Here is a 23,730-nt window from a genome sequence, read left to right as displayed (position 1 = left end):
ACCCCCTTCTACTTTTTAATGTCACCTGCTGTAATTTCAGTTGTTAAGGACAACCCTGAATAATATTGCAAAGTAAAATTAATTAATACGTAATATAATTAAATTTTGTTATGACACTATATGTGAAGCATAAACCAGCAAATGTACAACAGTTACAGTCACTTGTAGTTACGAGTTATTTCATACCTATCACATGGCTCTGTTTACGAAACTTCTGATAGGTCTGATATTTGACAGTCCGCAGGAGTAGAAACACATGGTCCTGGTGTTGAGGTTAAGGTGTGCTTCTTGACTTTAGGTGTTGGGGTTAAGGTGTGCTTCTTGACTTTAGGTGTTGAGGTTAAGGTGTGCTTCTTGACTTTAGGTGTTGAGGTTAAGGTGTGCTTCTTGACTTTAGGTGTTGAGGTTAAGGTGTGCTTATTGACTTTAGGTGTTACAAAGCCATTCCTATTGTTAACATGAGATGTCTCTGTCTGCTCATACCTATTATAATAGAAAGATAAACATTATACATATGTTACACTATCTAAAACAAGATGTCTCTGTCTGCTCATACCTATTATAATAGAAAGATAAACATTATACAAATGTTACACTATCTAAAACAAGATGTCTCTGTCTGCTCATACCTATTATAATAGAAAGATAAACATTATACATATGTTACACTATCTAAAACAAGATGTCTCTGTCTGCTCATACCTATTATAATAGAAAGATAAACATTATACATATGTTACACTATCTAAAACAAGATGTCTCTGTCTGCTCATACCTATTATAATAGAAAGATAAACATTATACATATGATACACTATCTAAAACAAGATGTCTCTGTCTGCTCATACCTATTATAATAGAAAGATAAACATTATACATATGTTACACTATCTAAAGCAAGATGTCTCTGTCTGCTCATACCTATTATAATAGAAAGATAAACATTATACATATGATACACTATCTAAAACAAGATGTCTCTGTCTGCTCATACCTATTATAATAGAAAGATAAACATTATACATATGTTACACTATCTAAAACAAGATGTCTCTGTCTGCTCATACCTATTATAATAGAAAGATAAACATTATACATATGTTACACTATCTAAAACAAGATGTCTTTGTCTGCTCATACCTATTATAATAGAAAGATAAACATTATACATATGATACACTATCTAAAACAAGATGTCTCTGTCTGCTCATACCTATTATAATAGAAAGATAAACATTATACATATGATACACTATCTAAAACAAGATGTGTTTGTGAAACACTGATGCCCCCGTATGGCAGCTTATGGCGAATGTTAAAGTTTCTCAAATGCAAGTCAAAATCCAGGCCAAAAGATCAAAAATGTAAAATTTGAAAGCCCTAGCTGCATCTGTTCAAAAGTTATGGCGAAGGTTAAAGTTTTTAAAATTAAGTAAGACATCAAGGTCAAGGTCAAAGTTGTTGGTATCTAAAGGAAGGTCTTGTCACAAGGATTACATATGTAAAGTATGAAAGCCCTAGCACCAACCATTTAAAAATTATGGCCCAGGATAAAGTTTTTCAAAAGTAGGTCAAACTCCTACGTCAAGGTCAAAGGGTCAAAGTGGTTGGTATCCAAAGGAAGGTGATGTCACAAGAATTACATATGTGAAGTATGAAAGCCCTAGCACCAACCATTCAAAAGTTATGGCCAAGGTTCAAGTTTTTCAAAAGTAGGTCAAACTCCTAGGTCAAGGTCAAAAGGTCAAAGTTGTTCCTATTCAAAGGAAGGCCTTGTCACAAAGAATACACATGTGAAGTTTGAAACCCCAAGCACCAACTGTTCAGAAGTTATGGCCAAGGTTAAAGTCTCATAAAATTTTGCAAAAGTGGGTCAAACTCCAAGGTCAAGGTTCAAAAGGTCAAATATGATGGTACCCAAAGAAAGGCCTTGTCACAAGGAATACACATGTGAAATATGAAAGTCATAGCTCCAACCAATCAAAGGTTATGGGCAAGGTTAAAGTTGACAACAGACAAACAGATAAACAGACAGACAGACAGGACAAAAACAATATACCCCCAGGATCTTTCGATCCGGGGGCAAAAAAGGTGAAAGGTCAGGGAATATTCACCAAAAATGATAACTAGCTCGTTTTTAATGGTTCTTTTTTTAAATTTCCAACTTGTATCGACTTCTATATTGTCTTGAATATGTAAAATTAATTTGTTTTATATTTTATTTTAACGTTTCGAGCACAATAAAAAATATCAACAAAACAGCGGATACCATCCGTTTAAGGTTTTGCGAAAGGTCAACACGTCAAAAGATTTATTTTTACAATAGCTCCAAAACTATGTGCTTTATAAAGTTTGTCCCTTTTGGACAGTTCTAGTTTTTGTGTTTACTTGATTCATAAAGATACTAATTTCTTCAATGATCCACACATTAACGACTCTCGCTCCTTCAATAAAAACACATTACTTTGAGAATTCAGAGACATTTTGTGAGAATTTTCAATTAGTTAATTCCTGATTTTCAAACCTGAGGATCGGACTACCTTAAAATATTTAATACAGGCACGTAGCAAGGGGGGGGGGGGGCGCTGCCCTCCTTTTTTTCCAAACAATTTCATTTTTTTTTTGATTGTCAAGTTTTTTCAGGTTAAGTTGAAATTTTTTTCTGTGGCTGCCCCCCCCCCCTCCCCCACTTTCAAAAATGATGTTACGTCACTGCAACAGCAATATTGAAATTTTTCGATGGATCGGATGTTATGCGAAGATTAACAATCAGTACGAGCACTAGTTACAAAATCCTACTCTTCCGACCTTTTCCGAACAAGGCATACTCTTCTGGCTCCGATTTTGGCAGTTGTCCGTAAGAGATTCTATGATATTTGCGCATGGCTCGTTTTGAAGGGCACTGAGACCTGAAATTATATACAAGTATATGTAAATTAATCGAATTATTTTAAAAGTATTCTTTAAAGTCCAATAAACGAGTCGATGATCTTTCACTGATCATATACAACGAACTTTATATTATTAAAAGAGTTACTAATGAACAAATGTTAGTGTTAAATCAGTTGAGGAAACTATTCATGCCATTACCTACAATTACCCGTGCAGTATAATAGCTTTAATTTTGAATGAGAGCACTGTTTCGGAGAAAGTTTGACAGGTTCTCCTAGTTCCAAAATGGTCGTTAAATTCCTTTCTAGGAACACCCAATCGTCCATTTGCTCCCCGTACAAATTCACTTCTAGGGGAAATCGAATATTGGTTCCTGTCTTCCCATCGGTCGTTACAAATATCGAAGACGAGTCATCCACCTCGCCTATGTATAATTTTTCTCCCATCAAAAATTCGTCTCTGTAAGATTTATGTGGGCTCCATAGTTGATCCCCTTTAAAAACATAAATAGTTTATCGTCTAAATACTTGCTGCAGCAACCGTATCATTATACTAGTAAGTGAGTTAGAAGTTACCATCTGTCACGGAGGTGACCGAGCAATTTTAACTTTTTGATTTCAACAACATATCCAATTGTTGGTATAAATTCGTGATTAATAAACCCTTGTAATTCTTGTTATTCCCAATTCAATAAATACCAGTAACCAATGCACTAATTTATATACATATATACACTGAGGAGGCACAGCACAAATGAAAGATGTTTCATTTATCTTAGCATATATACTGTCTTAATCCTAGCAATGCACTCCCGACTTCTGAAAGTGTGGCTACATGAACCAAAAAGAACTCATAGTCAGAACCCGGGATCTTTTTCCACAACGGTTCCATCTAGATATACAAGGGCGAATTTGTCCTCCGACTTTTAAGTTCTGTTTTGCTGACAAAGTTTCTTGTAAGCTAGTAGTATAACGGGCCTGGATGGCTGGGTCAACTGAGTGCACTTTTTTGTCCCCTGTAGGATATGGCTGGTTCAAGCTAGTACACACACCCTGGAAAAACCCATGAGGAAGAAAAAAGTCGTGTGCAGAGGTGTACGTTTGATCTACGTTTGTGCTTACCGTGTACGCTGTGGAAAATCGCTGAGTCAGTAATACATAGGCAATACACACAAAAACTTGGCAGCGATTCAAATCACAGCTACCTATGCATTGTGACGTCATACACTATATAAATACAGCCTTTCTCCGATTTTCAGCTCATTTTGTTTTCAGATCTCTCAAGATGAATTTTGATAGTGCATTTAAAAGATTATTACATGCACAACAACTTATAAGATGGAAAAAACGGGAGAAAGAATTAGAAAGAATTATTTCTCGACAGAGAACGAGAGAATTAGCTCTCGGGAAAAAAAATGCAAGACTACTAGAAAGATTGCAGAGAGCCAAAGCCAACCGAGCTCAACACCTACAACATTTACGGAATGTACCTGAAGAAGAAGAACTACCCTCTCCCTCTTCATCCCCACCTCATTCACCACCACCGAAACCAAAGACCATTTCCCAGTATTACCAAGTGAGACTCAATAAAGCTAAGCATTCCAGAAAATTTAAAGCTAAAGAAGATGTCTACAGTGTGAATTTTAAAGAATTTCCAGAGGAGGAAAACAGAGGATTTGTTCGGCGATTATTTAGAGACATGCTACAGAATGTCAAATATCAAATGCAGTGTAACCCTAACGATTATGTACGCCTGAACATTCACCACCCTTCTCTGGATTCCGACATTTGGTACGAGTTTACGCAATGTAAACATTTTGACGAGGACGTCATTTTAAACAAAATAGAAGCCGTGCAACAATCCAAGAAAGATTTTAAACTGGGAGACGGGTCTATGGAATTCGACATGTTTCACGTGAAATATCCAGAAGGCAATGGTGGACAGAATACCACACACCTGATGGTCAATAAGGAGAGTTTTAAGAAGGGGAAACGATCCATCGTTCAGATCCACAATCCCTGGGATAAATTTTGTTTAGCTCGGGCTATCGTAGTCACCCGGTTACACAATCAAAAACCGGAAAATCCAGAGAGATTATTTGAATGGGAAAAATTATGGAAATCCATGAGGTTAGGAGATTCTCAGTCATTATATCAGAAAAATAAAGCTATAGCTCTCATGGAACAAGCCGGCTGTGATATTCATCACCCTTGTGGACCCAAAGAATGGGGAAAATTACAACAGGTGTTAGCCGCGCTCTATCGACTGAAAATATTTCAGTTCAAGTCCACCTCCTCTAAACTCAGTTTAGAGCCCCTTTACAAAGGCTGCGGAGATGGAACTTGTTTAAATGTTTTGTTAGATGACCATCATTACCATGCTATTTTGTCTATGCCAGCTGTGACGGGCAATCAATACTATTGTGATCATTGCGATGTGGGCTACAGGAACATCACAGACCATCGTACCAAGTGTCCTTACCGATGTTCATTTTGTTTAACGGACACTCCCTGCCCTCCAGACGGGAGCCACATTCAATGTCATCAATGCCAGGGATTTTTTTCAGAGCAGAACTTGCTACGAAAACCATTTACAACCTCACAGTAAGAATACGGCAACAACCCCATGCAGTTTAATGGGACGATGCGAGCATTGTGAGAAATGGATGCCTAAAATGTTACTCCCTCATCATCATTGCGGAGGACAGAAACAATGTAAGATCTGTAAGAAAACTGTAGACACGGATCATCAGTGTGCTACGTTCAACTGAAGCCTGAGAAAAAGAAAAAGAAAGGCAAAGAGACATTACAGTTTTATATTTATTTCGATTTCGAATGTACACAGGAAAACGGCATCCACGTTCCTCATCTGTGTGTGGCACACCGCGTATGTCATCATTGCGGACACTTACCCATAGAAGAAGCCTGTCCTCACTGTCGACACATGGGACCCCGTCAACACGTGTTTAAAGGGCCAGATACTTTAAATCACTTCATGGACTGGTTATTACAACCCGACACAGGCAATAAGAATTCCACCTTATTACACGACGAGGCCATCATCATTGCCCACAATTTCAAAGGATATGACGGACAGTTCATTTTAAATTACCTAGTGCATTCCGCCTGCATGAAGCCTACAGTCATCATGAACGGCAGTAAAATCTTATCCATGCAAATCTGCGGATTAAAATTCATCGACTCTTATAATTTTTTACCTTTTGCTCTGTCCAAAATGCCCTCTGCTTTCGGATTCACCGAACTGAAAAAAGGGTATTTCCCTCATTTTTTCAATACAGAACAGAACCAGAATTACGTGGGCCTTTATCCACCGGCGGTATTCTACAATCCAGACGACATGTCTATAAGTGGACGACAAGCTTTTTACCAATGATACGAACAAGCCGGAAAAATGTTTGATTTTCAGAAGGAATTTTTAGACTATTGTATTTCAGACGTCGATATTTTACGACGATGCTGTGCTCAGTTTAGAGCCACCCTCAAGAGCTTGGTCAATTTAGACCCCTTCCAGGAATCCATCACTTTTGCCAGTGCGGCCAATTTAGCTTACCGTCGAGGATTCATGCCCGAAGATACCATTGCTATCATTGCCAACATGGGGTATCAGCCTGCGCGTCAATATTCCGCCAAAGCCTGTCGTTGGCTAACCTGGATGAGTCACCAGAGCGGATCTAACATACGACATGCTAGAAACGGGGGAGAAGTCAAGATCGGAAGTTGTACTGTAGATGGATACCAGGAAGCCACTCGCACCATCTACGAATTTTACGGATGCTATTGGCACGAATGCCCTACCTGCTATCCGAATTTACAGACCGAAACTCATCCTCATCGGACACAATTTACTTACCAGGAATTACACGAGGAAACTTTAAGGAGGAATACGGTCTTAGAGGAAATGGGGTACTCCGTACATAGTATCTGGGAACACGATTTCGATCAACAAGTACAAAGAGAGGTGGCATTACAGAATTATTTACGACATCTGGACTTTCCAGATCCTTTGAACCCCCGAGAAGCTGTGTACGGAGGCCGGACTAATGCTACACGCTCGTATTGTGAGGAGGGGAATATGAGATATGTGGACGTCTGTTCCTTATACCCTTACGTATTAAAACACAGACTTTTCCCCCTAGGCCATCCTCAGATCATGACAGACCAATTCCAGGACTTGAGATCTTATTTCGGCCTCATTCAATGTCGGGTCTTACCACCCCGAGGCCTATATCACCCCGTTTTACCTTATCGCACGGGAGGCAAGTTATTATTTCCATTATGTCGAACGTGTGCGGAACGACAGGACTCTACTTCTAAACATCGATGTCAACACACAGACCAGGAACGCAGTCTTACAGGTACTTGGGTGACTACAGAATTACATAAAGCCTTAGACATGGGATATACTTTAGAGCGGATTTACGAGGTTTGGCATTTTCCAGAAAGCAGTAAAGATTTATTCAGATCTTACATCGATACCTTCTTAAAGATCAAACAGGAAGCGTCTGGATTCCCACCTGATTGTCAGACGAAGGAACAAAAACTAGATTACATTCGTAAAGTAATAGAAAGAGAAGGTATTAGAATGGACCTGTTAAGTATAGAAAAAAATCCGGTGCGAAGAACGATAGCCAAACTCTTTTTAAATTGCTTGTGGGGAAAATTCGCTCAACGCCTGTTATTACCTAAAACTCGATACTTGACCGAAGAAGAGGAATTACAGCAACTCTTACAAGATTCAACCATTGACATCAAAGGGATAGAACTCTTAGAAAATAAAGAGCAGCCAGAATCGGACATGATGCTGGTGAATTATCAAGAGAAACAGGAAATTGTAGAAGAGTGTCCCTTCGGAAACGTGGTACTGGCCTGTTTCACTACCGCTCATGCCCGATTTCACCTCTACGAGACTTTACATCCTTTAGGAAATCGGGTCCTTTATTTCGATACGGACAGTATCATATACCAACATAAGGAGGGACAATTTAATCCTACCCTTGGCAACAGTTTAGGAGAATGGACCGACGAATTAGACGGGGACCACATTATCAAATTCATGTCAGGAGGCCCCAAAAATTATGCTTACCTCACGGCCAAGGGAAATTCCCTGTGTAAAGTCAAAGGATTGACTCTTAATTATCGGGCTTCCAATATCGTGTCACCAGAGACATTAGAAAAAATGCTCAAGAAAGAAATTGATAAAATCCAAGTCTCTTATCCTTACAAAATACAGAGGACTCGTCAACATGAAGTCAAGACAGTACCTTTAGAAAAACAATATAGAATTGTCTATGATAAGAGACAATTAATGAATGATTATAATACTTTACCCTATGGCTTTTAAAAACATACTGTATTTCAAAATGTGTTGTTATTATTGGGGAAAACCCCCAAAAAATGAAGGGTTATAAAAAGGGGGCAAAAATATTTTAACACTTCAGTCATGGCTGTTCATTCTAGGGAACCAGAGGGGCTTCCTGTTTACCCTAACCATGCTCTGCTCTTAAAGAGAGAAGCTACCTTTGAAGATGGATGGCCCGAGTCTTTAAAAGGATTATTACCCAACCTAGGCAAAGCCGGATTTTATTACAGGGGAGTGAGTGATAAGACCATCTGTTTTCTTTTGTGGTATGGCTTTCACCAACTGGGAACCTACAGACGATCCTTATGTAGAACATGCTTATTGGAACCCTAATTGTCCTTACATCAATACCTATAAAGGACGTGAGTGGGTGATGATCGTATTCATTAACCATTTACTCCGGGTGGGATACAAACTTTCACCTGAAATTAAACCTCTACTAAACCAAACCTCTACAGAAATTCAGGCAACAGGAAAATGTCACATTTGTTTAGAGGGAGAATTACAAATTGCTTTACTCCCTTATGGACACGTATGTTGCTGTTCATTATGTGCTCCCACCTTCCGGTATTGCCCCATCTGTCGAGCCGATGTGAAGAGAACCCAACGTATATTTCTGTGTTGACTATGAATAAAAAGGATTGAAACCATATTTTTCTCTTCATTTATCATCATGCAACCTGACGAGACACTCCCGTCTTTTCAATTAAAACACGAATTTACCATGGTGGTAGCAGGACCTTCTTAATCGGGGAAAACGGAATTTGTTTAAAAAATTAGTGGAAAATTTACATTGGATTACCCCCATGCCACAAAAAATTGTCTGGTGTTATCGAGAATGGCAACCTGCTTATACTTCTTTAACAGATCAGGTCTCCTTCATTCGAAATATTCCAGAAGACGATGAGAAATTAGTGCCCAATTTAACTATTCCTCACTTACTCATTTTTGACGACATGATGGGAGGAAAAGCCATCGAATCGATCGTGGATTGGTTTACCCGTAAAGCACATCATCGGAATACCAGTGTGATTTACATCACTCAGAATTTATTTGATCGGGCACCATAACATCGCACCATTAGTTTGAATGCTCATTATTTAGTGTTGTTTAAAAATCCCAGAGACAAATCTCAAATCAGTGTTTTGAGTCGACAGTTAGCCTTACCTCATTTGATGTCAGCCTATCAAGAAGCCACCAGTGTTCCTCACGGGTATCTCCTGGTTGACTTGAATCCACAGACCCCAGACGAATACAGATTGAGAAGTCGATTGTTTGAATTGTTAACTATACACACGCCACAAGAGTATAAATAAAAATGTACCAACATTAAACTTGTCATTTATCATTATACAGTCGTCATGGGTCGACCTCTCTCAGCCAAGAGTAAATTAGTGAAAACGTTACGACGTTTACAGCGGGAGCGAGATCCTGCCAAGCGAGCCCATTTAATCGAATTAGGGCGTAAAGCCTTATTGAATTGGTTTGCTATGGGAGCTCGAAATTTGATACGTGGGGTCTTACCTATCAATAAACAGACCCAAAAGTTTATTAATAATCATCGTCAAGATTTAAGTATCATAGCCGATAAGTCGGCAAGTGATCAAGACAGAAAAAATGCCATTTTAAAACGCGGAGGAGCCGGATTTCTAGGCGGAGTCATTATTCGTCATTTATTTAAATGGAATGCACCTAAGAAACGACGTGTTCATCGTTTAAAAAGTGTGGTAGTGCGAGTTGATAATAGGAAACAAAGAGTGTTTCCAGATTGGATGGTCCGAGTAGGAGGAGCAGCTCAAAAGACCAGAAAGAAGAGAAAACCTCCTAAGAGAAAACCTCAAAAGAGAAAACTTGATGCTGCTCAAAGAAAAGCCCCTGGTGGTAGAAAGAAAAAACTACTCCAAAAACTCCAGCTCAACGAAAAGCCATGCCTGAAAGTTTAAAAAAACGAAATCAATCAGTATTATAAGGAACAAAGACAAAAAACTATTGGGGAGTTATTAAAAAACAAGCTGAGATGAGAATGGATCGTCCTATGGGACCCATAGGTAGTCAAAGAGCTCCCGATTTAGAAATGTTTCCTCAAGTTAATGTGGGAATTCCCTCTCCTAGAATTAAAGTACCCATTCACACTCCTAGAATTAAAGTACCCATTCACACTCCTAAAATAGCACGCTTTCAACCTCTGACCGCTTCTACACCTCAACTTCCTAAAGGAATGAGATATAAATGCCGATATTGTTCCAAAATCTACGTCACCCAGAAAAATAGAGACAAACACGAGAAGGAAAAACACGACATGTATGCCCCTCCTTGAGAGTATAAAAAGGGGAGAAACCTGGGACATGTCCTCATTTTAACCCCATGATGGCTAAGAAGAAGAAAAGAAGGACTTGCTGTTCTACACGATTAAAACCTCATTGGTCTCTTTTAAGAGTGTTATCTGACCCTCACTATTCCTCTCCATTAAAGACGGGTATTTTAAGACATTGTTCTGGAGATTGTATTCTCAAAATCTGCGAGATCGTGTATAACCTATTAAAAGGAGTGTTACCTCTCAGTTCGGCTCATAAACGAAAACTACTCCTAAGAAACACATCTTTAGGAGACTGGTCAAACCTCAATCTGTCCAGAGACTACGAGCTTTGTTAGTCCAGAAAAAAAGGAGGCTTCTACCCTCTTTTAGCAGCAGTCGCTCCTTTACTTTTGGGAGCAGCTTCTCCCCTCCTAGGAAAATGAGTCGTAAAATGGTGTTAGTTCCCGAGGTCCTGTTGAAAGATCTCAAAAGCAAAATTACCCAAACCTCCGGAATTTCAATCAACCATCAGTTTAGGTCATGAATTGGACGAGATTACTAAACGTGAAGATTTAACCCCAGAAGAAAAAGTCGCTTTATATGGCCAGGAACTTCATCGATATAGGAATTATTTACAACAAGCTAGACAGGAACCTATTTCTAAACCGAAAATTTCAGCAGCAGCAGGAACAGCTCCAGTTCCAGCAGCAGCAGCACCTGCAGCCCCAGCTGAGATTGAAGATGAAATCCTTGAAACAGTGAATAAAAACATGAAAAGAAAAGCTGGATTATTATTAAATCATTTAAAGAAAACCAAGGTGTTGAGTTGGAATAAAGAAGGTGAAATTAGTTATCGAGGTCAAAAAGTTCCCGATTCTAACATTATGGATTTAATGGCTGATAGTATGAGATCTCGTTCTCGTAAAAACCATCCCCTTCCTAAAGGATTAGATGAATTTGCTCAAGCTTTAAAAGAGACGCGTACTCCTCTGGAATACGTGAGCAATGGAAACCTTATAAAAGCCATGCAGAGACCTGGAAAAATCAGTACTCCTAAAAGTATCTTCAGTGATAGTGAGGACGAAGGCGATAGTGGATTTAAAGATGCTTCTTCATTTTTGACCCCTATTAGTAGACCTCTAGAAGATAGAGGAATTAAAAAATCCACTCCTAGACCTCTGTTAAATTTAGCGAAGGCCATCAAAAAATCTAAATTCAGTGCAAATTTACCTAAAAAGAGATTAGAACAAATCGACGAAAATTGGCTTTCATTACCTAAGATATGAAAAAGAAACAAGTAGAAGACATTTTAAAAGAGATTTATTATGATCCTAAAAGAGGGTACGGAGGAATACAAGCTTTGTATCGTCAGGTCAAACCTTTAGGAATTTCCCTGAAAAAGATTCGAGAATGGTTAAAAGAGCAAGATACTTATACCTTACATAAACCCATTCAAAGAAAATTCCGGAGACAACAGACTAGAGTGAGAGATATAGACGAACAATGGCAATTAGATTTAGCAGATGTGTCCAGTTTAAAGAAACACAATGATGGATATACGTTTTTATTATGTGCCATTGACGTCTTATCTAAATATGCCTGGGTAGTGCCTTTAAAACAGAAAACGGGAAAAGAAATGATTCGAGGATTACAAGAGATTTTTCAACAAGACGGTCGACGTCCCGTCCACATTCAATCGGATCAAGGAAAAGAATTTACCAATCGAGAATTCTTACAAGCTTTTAAATCCATTCATTTTTTTTTACCACTCGTAATACGGACACTAAAGCCAGTATCGTGGAACGATTTCAGCGTACACTCAAAGCACGCATGTGGCGTTATTTCACTCGTCATAAAACCAGACGGTATTTAGAGGTGTTACCGGATTTAGTGTATGCTTACAATCATACCTATCATCGGAGTATCAAAAGACCACCAGCTCAAGTGAATGCTTCTAATGTGTTTAAAGTCTGGAAAACTTTATATGGGAAATCAAATCGGAAACAGTTTCCTAAACCTCAGTTTAAAGAAGGAGATCAGGTACGCATCAGTAAAGCCAAGCGCACATTTGAAAAAGGATATTTACCTAACTGGACCACAGAACTGTTTAACATTTCTAAAAGACTTCCTGGAAGGTATCCTTACGTGTATAGAGTGCAAGATTATAACGGAGAGGAATTAAAAGGGACTTTTTACGAGAAAGAATTACAAAAGATCATTAAAAAAGACGACGTGTACGAAGTGGAGGAAATCTTGGGGTATAAAAAGCGACGCGTAGGGAAAAAAAAATCATTGAAGAAGTCAAATTTCGGTGGAAAGGATATCCCCCTAGTTTCGATTCATGGATCCCCCAAACGGATCTCATTAAATAACTCCTCATTGGAAATTTTGTGGAGAGAATGTTCCTCGAGAAGAAATCGTTTATTTCGCACAATTATTTATCTGTGTATCTCTCATCGTCACCAGTGTGGTCATGTTAGCTTTACACGATCCTAATCGAGAATATTGGATGGTATGTGTCAGTTCTTCAGTGGGTTATATCATGCCTAGTCCTACGATGATGCATCATACACCTACCCCTAAGAAGACCACGAATGCACAGGGTTAATGTCTAAATAAAATAGATACACAACAGAGTATATAAAATGGGGAAATAACAAAGATTTTTTTTCATTTCTGATCTGACTGAGGACAGAGCAACATGGATTTTTTAAGCTCAGAGTATCGTTGGAAAATGCAAGAGCATACAGGTTCCACTAAAAAAAGGAGAATGGATGAAAAACAAAGATGAATGTATCCAAGATTTCATGGATAAGAATCCTGGAGAAACAGGAGTCAATGATGTGTACCTGTATAAGAGAATCAAATTACCGGACCATGAATGTGGACAACTTATAATAGTACTATTAGGGCCATGCCAACCCCAGTGTCAGGAATTCAAATGGAAAGTAAAATACGTTTTCGCTCACAAAACAGAGGGACCAGCAAGGACCTGGATTCAAGGGAAATGGATGGAAGAAGTCCGAGATTGTATCAAAGATTATGTAAACAAAGTGCTCAAAGAAGGATACGACATCATGGACTGTGCTTGTGAAACAGAATATTTGTACATGAGGAGAAATTTTCCTATTCAAAAAGAACTATGCCAAAGTACTCCATGTTTGTTACTTTAATGTTATTGCGAATTAAAAATAAAAAAAAAAAAACTAGAAAAAAAAAGTCATTTTTTTTCTCTCTCTCTCTCTTCAACTGTGTATAACATTTTTGTTACAATGACGTCACAATGGGTAGCTTGACTGACTTGAATCTCTGCCAAGATTGTGTATTACCTGTGTATTGACTGACTCAGCAAAACGTACACAGTACTGATTTAGTAAAAAAACAAGATGTGTTTGTGAAACACTGATGCCCCCGTATGGCAGCTTATGGCGAAGGTTAAAGTTTCTTCAAATGCAAGTCAAAATCCAGGCCAAAAGATAAGAAATGTTGATACCCAAAGAAAGGTCTTGTCTCGAGGAATACACCTATGAAATTTGAAAGACCTAGATACAACTGTTCAGAAGTTATGGTGAAGGTTAAAGTTTTTTGAATAAAAGTCGAACGTCAAGGTCAAAGTGGTGGTTGGTATCCAAAGGAAGGTCTTGTCACAAGGATTACATATGTGAAGTATGAAAGCCCTAGCATCAACCATTCAAAAGTTATGGCCAAGGTTAAAGTTTTTCAAAAGTAGGTCAAACTCCTAGGTCAAGGTCAAAGGGTCAAATAGGTTGGTATCCAAAGGAAGGTCTTGTCACAAGGAATACTCATGTGAAGTTTGAAACCCTAAGCTCCAACCATTCAAAAGTTATGGCCAAGGTTAAAGTTTTTCAAAAGTAGGTCAAACTCCTAGGTCAAGGTCAAAAGGTCAAAGTGGTGGTTGGTATCCAAAGGAAGGTCTTGTCGCAAGGATTACATATGTGAAGTATGAAAGCCCTAGCTCCAACCATTCAAAAGTTATGTCCAAGGTTAAAGTTCTTCAAAAGTAGGTCAAACTCCTAGGTCAAGGTCAAAGGGTCAAAGTGGTTGATATCCAGAGGAAGGTCTTGTCACAAGGAATACTCATGTGAAGTTTGAAACCCCAAGCACCAACTGTTCAGAAGTTATGGCTAAGGTTAAAGTCTCATAAAATTTTGCAAAAGTAGGTCAAACTCCAAGGTCAAATGGTCAAATATGATGGTACCCAAAGAAAGGTCTTGTCACAAGGAATAAACATGTGAAATATGAAAGTCATAGCTCCAACCAATCAAAAGTTATGGGCAAGGTTAAAGTTGACAACAGACAGACAGACAAACGGACAAACAGACAAACAGGACAAAAACAATATACCCCCGGGATCTTTCGATCCGGGGGCATAAAAAACGTAGGTAAAACCTATTTTTGCACACCACCCTCTTTTTTTTCCTCCTTTATTCTATTGGGTTTTTCCACAGATACTAAAGATAGTCAGATCAAAAGGTATGTAAAGCCTAGCTTTTTTAAAAATTTCACATTTCATCATCTTTTTACGTGGAGAATGTTGTATTTGATTGAGGTAGAAAAGTATTACTGTCATTACTGTGATAGGGAGATGATTCATGTGCGTACATTTACGGTGTATGATTATCCCGGATGGCATCACAGAACTTATCGAATTTGCGAGCATTGTGAAATGCCTTTTCCTCACTGGTTTGTGGATGATCCCCCTTCTATGGAGACCTGTGGATGTAGCTGGTGCGTGAAATATTTCACATGGAAGTACGGGGCAGAGAATATGGTGCCCTTATGGGTCAAAGTAACGAGAAAGAGAGCTTTAAAGAAATGCCTGACCTGCTGGGAGGAAAATACGGAGGGGAGATGGAAGTGTCAACAATGCCGACAGTATCCTTGCTGTGGGGAATGTGTCGAGAACCTTGACATGCTACAGACTTTGTCCATTATGTAGATATGAAGGAAATAAATCATAAAATAAAAAAAAATGTTGCTGGTTTTTCCTGAGATACTAAAAATAGATTTGATAAGATTATATAAAGAGGTATGACCAAAAAAATCATTCATTCTGAAAAAGTCAAGTCTAAAAGTCAGACGCAAAAAAAAATATGCAGTATCGTTGGTCTTGTGAGAGCCCCATCACTCAGTTTATTTACATGCAAGGAGGGTGGATGAAAACTAAAGTAGGAGCGATCCTGGATTTCTTTGAAAATCATCCAGGACATTCCCTGGAAAACGTGTGGCTGGAAAAGAAGAGTCAAAATCCCGCATCCTAAAGGAACTAGAGTGAGGGTGAAATTCAACCAACATTATGAGCAATATAAATGGGTCAGCTGTACTCGTCATATGAATCGTCCGACACCGATGACCCTGGTTCTGAACGAAAGTCTCTGGTACTCCGACATAGAAGAGTGTGTGAGACATTTTTTCAAGATGAAGAAAAAAGAACTGACGTTTCCAGATTATTACAACGTTAAACAGTACGTGTATTGTCGCATCCCCTTTTCCCAGATCAAAGACAATATGGAAAAGGAAGGACCTGGTGTTTTGAACAGAGTGATTGATTACAGATCATCATCAGAAGAAGAAAAAGTGTAATAATATGCCAAATAAATTTAAAAAAAAAATAAAAAAAATTGTTGTTATAAATAGAAGGGTCATAAGTTATTTTGTCTCAGTATCTCACTGAACATGGCCGAGAGCAGTAGTTTTTACATGACTTTACCCAGTGATGGGTCCATGCAATCTTTTCCGAGTAATACGACTGCTCAATTTAAAACCTTATTACCACAAACAGTAGATTTAACAGATGGACAATGGGAAGTGGCTTTAACAGAATTAATGTATCCCATATCATTGAAAAACATCACAGAAGAGGAAGCTTATTTTGACATCCTGCTTCCTCAGTTTTATGCTTCAAAAGTCCAAGAACCTAATGTTTTTAAGTGGGATAAATTTAAAATGAAACCCATAGATGCGATGCCATTAAGCCAATGTCCTGTACTGTTAGATTGGGCCCATACTGAATTTGCTAATCTCATAAAGACAGACCAGAAGATGGAAATTAGGCGAATTCACTTTAGACCGGGGCCTTACATTCATCCCAGGGCTTTAACAAGTGAAATCAGTCTTGGACTGGAAAGAACTTTGAAAAAATTATGGAAGTTTTTGGGAGATCCTAAAAAAGAGAATGCCATGAAATTAACATATCATGACAAATATGATAAAGTGATGTATCAGTTTATGGGGAGAGAACTTAAAAAATATCCCTTTTGCATTCGTTTTCCCACAGCTTTAGCTTATAAGCTAGGAATAGAAAGTAAGAAGGTGATGCTTCAGAACGATATAGAAAACATGACCAAATGGATCAACGTTAGTTACATGGGAAACAATACCGTAGATTTATATGAAAATCTGAAATCCATGTATGTGTATTGTGACTTGATTGAACCCCAGACGGTAGGATCCAATGCCTTGAAATTATTAAGAGTGGTTCCTTGTACACTCAATCTGGAAGATAAAAAACAAGCTAAATGGGAACCCGTTAGAGCGGAATATTTGAAACTGAGTAGAAAACATTTCGATAGCATTGAGATTCATATCATGACTCCTTTAGGGACTCCCATGCCTTTTTTAAATGGAAAATCGGTCGTGAAACTTCATTTCAGAAAAGTGTACTGAGATGAGTGTACATCTTTTTTGTTACATCCTATTGGGAGTGATGACTTGTCTGGTATGCTGTCTGTATTGTATTCAACCTTAAGACAGGTGGGGTATAAAAAGGAGTCACTTGAGTGCATTTAGGTCAGTCTGACACGAGTCATGAAACATGCAGTATCATCCCGGATTATTGAGACAAAGAGGACACGGACAGTTTGTCTATCATAGAGGTTTATTACGTCAAAAAGGACACGGTATTTTAGGATCCTTGTTTAAAGTAGCAGCTCCCTTAATAGGAGGATTATTTGGAGGGGGTCAACAGCAACCACCCCCACCCCCACCTTATTATTATCCACCCCAAAACTATCAAAGAGGGGAAGGGTTTTTTACGGATTTACTGAAATCGGGGGCTAAACACGCCTTGACCGCTGCTGCTAGAACGGGGTTAGACGTGTTAGAAATTAAGAGATCTTTAAAAGACGCTGTCAAAACTCAGGGAGTACAAGCCCTGAAAAACACTTCGGGAATAGTGAAACAAAGAATGAATCTAGGAGGTACTAAGAAAAGAAGAAGAAAGAGAATGAAAAAACAGAGGGGATCGGGAATGGTGATTAAAATAACAAGAAAAATACGACAGAGAGGCAGAGGATTTTTTACAGATTTACTGAAAACGGGAGCAAAACATGCCTTGACCGCTGCTGCTAGAACGGGGTTAGACGTGTTAGAAAATAAGAGATCTTTAAAAGACGCTGTCAAAACTCACGGAGTACAAACCCTGAAAAACACTTCGGGAATGGTGAAACAAAGAATGAAGTACTAAGGAGGTACTAAGAAAAGAAGAAAAAAGACACCTGTGTTAGCCCGAGGAGGTCCTAAGAGAAAAAGAAAAAAACAAGGAGGAATTCAGACTAAGAAAACACGTCCTTTAGATATCTTTGACTGAGAGACTATAAATAGGGGTGTCGAGTGATATTGACCTTCATTTGTGAAAAATCAATCCTAGTAGACAGACATCATGTAGCAACCAGATTCCTGTGCGTGTGGGATGAACAATTTACAATTGTTCCAAGTCCCCCCGACTAATATTGCTTTAGAAGACTCCAAATGGGAAGAATATTACCCCATTTCTAGTACTTTAGATTCGGATACGGCTCCCATTGAATTTGAGATTAAAGGACAAGGAGATCAATATCTGGATTTATATCAAACGTATGTTCAAATAGTGTGTAAATTTACCAAAGATGATGGTACTAATCTGACTGGGGCTGGCAGTACTTGCGCCCCAGTGAATAATATCTTACATTCCTTGTTTACGGAAATCGATCTCAATGTCAGTGGAAAAATAGTGACTCCAGGAACCGATACTTATCCTTACAAAGCTTATCTGGAGAAATTACTTTCTTACAAACCCAGAACTTAAATGACACAGATCAGAGCTTTGTAGTCTTGGAAAAAGATACGGCAGGACACATGGACGAAGTGGGGGTAGCAGACCTTGGAGTTGCTCAAAATAAGACATTTGATGTAACTAAGGGTGTAAGTGGTGATACTGTGACCATTGACGAACCTATCGTCCCAGAGTTACCGGCCAATTCTAAAAACGAAGGATTTAGAAAACGTCACCAGGCCATAAATGATAGTAAGAAAATAACCTTGTTTGATCGTTTACATCTGGATCTATTTCAACAAGACCGATTTCTACCCAATGGAGTAGACGTCCGTTTGAGATTTAATCGAGCTAAACCTCAGTTCTATATGATGATCAAAGTAGGAAGTACGGGAAAAGTGAAAATATTGAACATGGTCTTGTGGGTGAGAAAAGTCAAACCCACGGCCGTCATGATGAATGGCATTAATCAAAGTTTGAACACTCATAGAGCTAAATATCCATTGAGAAGTGTCGAAGTGAAAATCTTTACCATACTGACAGGAACTCAATCTAAGATTACGGATCATCTGTTTCAAGGCCAGATGCCTAAACGTCTCATTTTAGGCTTTATGGAGAATGCGGCTTTTAACGGAGATAAAACTAAAAATCCGTTTCATTTTCACAACTTTGGGATTAAGAAATTAGATGTCAGTATCAACGGAGAGACCATGAGTACTCGTTGTTTTGAGCCCAATTTCAATGAAGATTTATATCTGAGATCTTATCTGAGTCTATATCAAGCCTTGGGAAAATTAGGAGAAGATTGGGCCCCGGACATCGCCCTAGAAGAGTATAAAAACGGATACACTCTGGGGGGCTGGGATTTCACTAAAGATCAAGAAGCGCAATCGGATAAATTCCACATCATAGAAACCGGAAATCTGAGAGTAGAAGTCCAGTTTACGAACAATACGGTGAACACCTTAAATTGTGTGGTGTATGCAGAATTCGATAACCTATTAGAATTTAAGAAACAGAGAGAAGTGAGTATTGATTACTAATGGATACGGGGCAGTTGAGAGAAGTCTTATCCAGAGAATTAAAGAGTTCTTTTGGTGGCGTTTATCCCTTCGATTTATTACCGGATCAATTAAGACCTCAAGAAAAAGCCATTGTGGTGAATACGGATCCTCAAGATCAACCTGGAGAACACTGGGTGTGTCTGTACGTGAGCAGTCCAGTGGTGTAATATTTTGACTCTTATGGATTTCCTCCCTTACAGAAAGAAATTCAAGACTTTATCCAGCGTCATGCTCAACAATGGATTTATAATCCGTATCGATATCAAGATTGGAAGAAAGATGTGTGTGGACAATATTGTGTGTATTATTTACATCAAAGACACAAGATGAGAAAGAAAGCAGACGAATGGTTATTCCCCTTTGACCATAGTACAGCCTTACAAAGAGATCATTATGTAGCTCAATGGTTTAAAGACACTTATCATAAATTACCTACGGGTCATGGACAAACTTGTCAATGTTTCTATCAAAATGTATTGTAATTCTTGTTGTTATTGTTATCAATAAAGAAAAAAAAATGTTCTTGTTTTGTTTTTTTGTTTTTTTTTTATTGTTTTTTTTTAAAAAGGGGGTGATACTAAATATAGACAGAAAAAGGTATAAATACTAGGTGTAAAATGAAAAATATATCAATTACTGACTTGTCCTAACCATGGGTAACACGTCCAGTAAAGAAAAGAGTAAAATTCAATTTGGAAAAAGAGTTCTGAGAGAGGAAGATGTGGATAGAGGTATACCAATTCAAATACATGAGGATGGGACTATTGAGATCATTTCTCATGAAAAATATAATCAATTATGTCCAGAAAAGGGTGTTCTTAATGATGTGAGAGATTACATTGAAAGACCCTTGACTGCAGAAGAAGAAGAAGCCAATGAAGAATATACCCATTTATTACCAAAAAAAGATTACCCTGAAAGACTTGTGACTGCAGAAGAAGCCAAGATGTGTCAAAAGAAAAAAAAAGTATTTTGAGAGAAAAAAAAAGAAAAGATTGACACAGGATTCTAAACCAAAAGAAAAAAAAAAGAATCATTGTAGAATCTGAATAAAAAAAAATAATTTAAGTATCTTGAGAGGGAGTTATCTATATAAAAAGTGTGTGTTACAAAAAAAAAAATCATTTTTCAAACTTGAGTCTGTAGAAGACAGAAGGAATAATCATGGAAGTCAGAACTCAACTGTTGAAAGACATTAGAACTCATTATGAGAACAAACATAAAGAAGATCCAGGCAATCATTATATTGCCAAATTTAAAAAGGAGAGATTTAGAAGAGCTGCTAATTGGATATTTAATTAAACTGGGTGCCACCAGGAGGATATAGATCAAATCATTAGAAGTGATTATCAATACTTGATCTTACAAAAAGAAATGCATCCAGAAACAGGAAAACTTCATCATGTGAGAGGATTCATTCAAATGAAACACTGGACCAATGAGAAAGACATGTACAAAATCATTCATGGGTTAACCTGTTTTGATATGTCTCACAGCACACCAGAATTGGAAAGAACATTTTATATGCAAGATGGTCATTGTGAAGAATATGGGACTTTAAAACCTGAAATGAGAAACAGAGAATTAATTCCAAGAGATTGTAGATTTACTTGAATAAAAAAAAATGTTTTAACATTGAGCTTATGTGTGTGTGTGTGTTTTTTTTTTGCCGAGACTGTGAATCGCTACCACGTATGACGTCATAATATAAGGTTTGTGTATTGACTGACTTAGCAAAAAGTAAACAAAACGTACACGCAAAAGGTACTGACTCAGCAAAACGTAGGTAAAAGGTTTAACTCATGCTCTGCAGGTGTTGATATTTTTGCACACCATCCCCTATCCCCCACTTTATTCTACTGGGGTTTGGTTTTTCCATAGATACTAAAAATAAAACTTCAAAGGTGGGTATAAAAAAAGGTGAAGGATGAAAAAACACATCAATTGACCATAACCATGAGTCAAAGTCAGTTAGGAAAAAAATAGAGGAAGAGACTATAGATATCTTGGATGAGGAGAAAAAACAGTTATTAGAAAAAAAATTGATCATGCATATGGAAGAAGAACATTCCAGTCCTCAAAGAAGAATAGAAGTGAAAACTCTGGAGGAGGAGGAACCCTGTAATGTTTACTTGGGAGAAAATGAGAAGATCCATGACCCAAAGAACCCATTCAGAGATTATCCAGTTGCCATTAACTGGACATTTGTCATCCATGAGGTGAGAGAAGAAGAAGACATAGATATGTTCATGAGCTATGAAGATGAATTTCAATACCTCATCATACAAAAAGAAATTCATCCCTGGACAGGAAAAGTGCATCAAATCAGGGGATTCATTCAAATGAAAAAACCTGTAGGAGGACTGAATGTGGCTAAAGTTCACATGGAAGCAGATTTTAGTATGTCTCACAGTACACCAGAATTAGAAAGAATGTCTTACAGGCAAGGTGGCAACTACGAAGAATATGGAATTCTGAAACCTGAGGAGAGAAACAAGGAATTACAGTCCAGAGATTGGATAAGATGGGAAATTGGTGCCTGGAGAGATTTCCTGGAAAGAAAGAGAGAGATGATTAAGAAACTGGAAAATAAAAATTAAAATTTTAAAGACTTCTGTTATTGTTATTTTTTTTTTTGTTCAGGTTATATAAAAAGGTGTGACATGGAAAAAAATTATTCCCAAACATGAGTTTACAGGAGATACCAGGAGATTTATTAAACTTTCCTGTAGAAGCTATTGTACATCAATGTAATTGTTTGACTGTAAAAGCTCAAAGTATAGCTATGAAATACCCCAGAGCTAATATATATGCTACCCGCAGACCTTTAAGGTCTAGAAATTTAGCCCTAGAAGAAGATAGAGGAATTCCAGGCACCCTTTAAGTGTTTTGTTTACAAAAACCTGTAGTCATTTGTCTGTTAGCTCAATGGGATTATGGAACAGGACATTACAACCGCGTACCTACTTTATATCAGGATACACCAGCAAATAGAGAAAAATGGTTTCAAGCTTGTTTACAAGAATTGGGAACTTTACCTTACCAAACTTATGCCTTTCCTTACAAAATAGGGTGTGGTTTAGCAGGAGGAAATTGGACTCATTATAGACAATACATTGAACAATTTGTACACACGTATCAAAAACAAGTGTACATTGTTCATAAAAAAAAATGTCTGTGTGTAATAAACTTTGAATGTATGTTATAAACATTGACTGTGTGTTATAAAGAAATTTCAAAAAAAAAAATTAAAAGTGTTTTATCTTTCATTTTAAAAATTATTATTTATTATAAAAAATGTTTTAATTTAAAAAAAATAATTAAAAGAAATGTTTTTAATTTAACAATAGTGACCTGGTGTTATTGTACGTTTCTTTTAACTGCTGTTTTATAGGTATCTTTTCGAATCATTGGAGTGGCCCTTAAAAGGGCCTTTTTTGCAGATTTTTTTCTATGGGTTTATTCCCTGAACTCTGGCCTCTGATTAAGGGGTTGGCGGATGCGGGTAAGAGTTTCCGGATGCAGAGGCCTAGGTGGAAGAAGGTGTCCTCCCCTGCGTGCTCTCATAGGGGGCGAGGGTATTCTCGGGGGCGAGGGTGTTCTCGGGAGTTGTCCATACCGACACAAAGGGCAAGATGCCTGCTGTTCCAAGAGAGTCTTCGTACAGCTCTCGCAGGTTGGTCGGTGGTGACATCCTTTACAAATGAAAACATTATCTACTCCCTGAGTCCAACAGACCGGGCAACGATCTAAGGTTTCCCTCTCCACAGGGGCGCCCCAATAGGGAATGTCGGTGCTAAATCTGGGTGATGGTGGAGTATCAGGAACTGGTGGTGACTGTCTCTCTGGTGATTGTGGGGGGCTCTCGGGCGTGTCCGGTATAGCAAAGTTTCTTACCATAACCTCTGGTGGTGGGGAGGGGTTTCTATAAGGGGAAGGGCTGCTCCAACTTCCGTCGCCTCTTTCCATAACCTCTGGTGGTGGGGAGGGGTTTCTATAAGGGGTAGGGCTCCTCCATCTTCTGTCGCCTCTTCTTCTTTCTGCAG

At 38.2% G+C, this 23,730-nt stretch overlaps 2 protein-coding genes across 2 annotated transcripts; both read left to right on the top strand.

The window, feature by feature from the left end:
- Positions 1-6,303: 6,303 nt before the first annotated feature.
- LOC133179576 (uncharacterized) lies at positions 6,304-8,253 on the top strand. The gene has a single exon (XM_061314298.1). It carries the CDS (start codon positions 6,304-6,306, stop codon positions 8,251-8,253), a length of 1,950 nt encoding a protein of 649 aa, XP_061170282.1.
- A 10,450-nt stretch (positions 8,254-18,703) lies between these two features.
- Positions 18,704-19,663, top strand: LOC133179575 (uncharacterized protein F54H12.2-like). Its single transcript, XM_061314297.1, has one exon. It carries the CDS (start codon positions 18,704-18,706, stop codon positions 19,661-19,663), a length of 960 nt encoding a protein of 319 aa, XP_061170281.1.
- The last annotated feature ends 4,067 nt before the right edge of the window (positions 19,664-23,730 follow it).

The sequence above is a fragment of the Saccostrea echinata genome, unplaced genomic scaffold, assembly GCF_033153115.1.
Source record: "Saccostrea echinata isolate AGI-Se365-2 ecotype Australia unplaced genomic scaffold, CSIRO_AGI_Sech_v1 ptg000005l, whole genome shotgun sequence".
Taxonomy (NCBI): Eukaryota; Metazoa; Mollusca; class Bivalvia; order Ostreida; family Ostreidae; genus Saccostrea; species Saccostrea echinata.
Note: the sequence above shows the minus strand (reverse complement) of the source record. Positions and strands in the feature narration are given on the sequence as shown.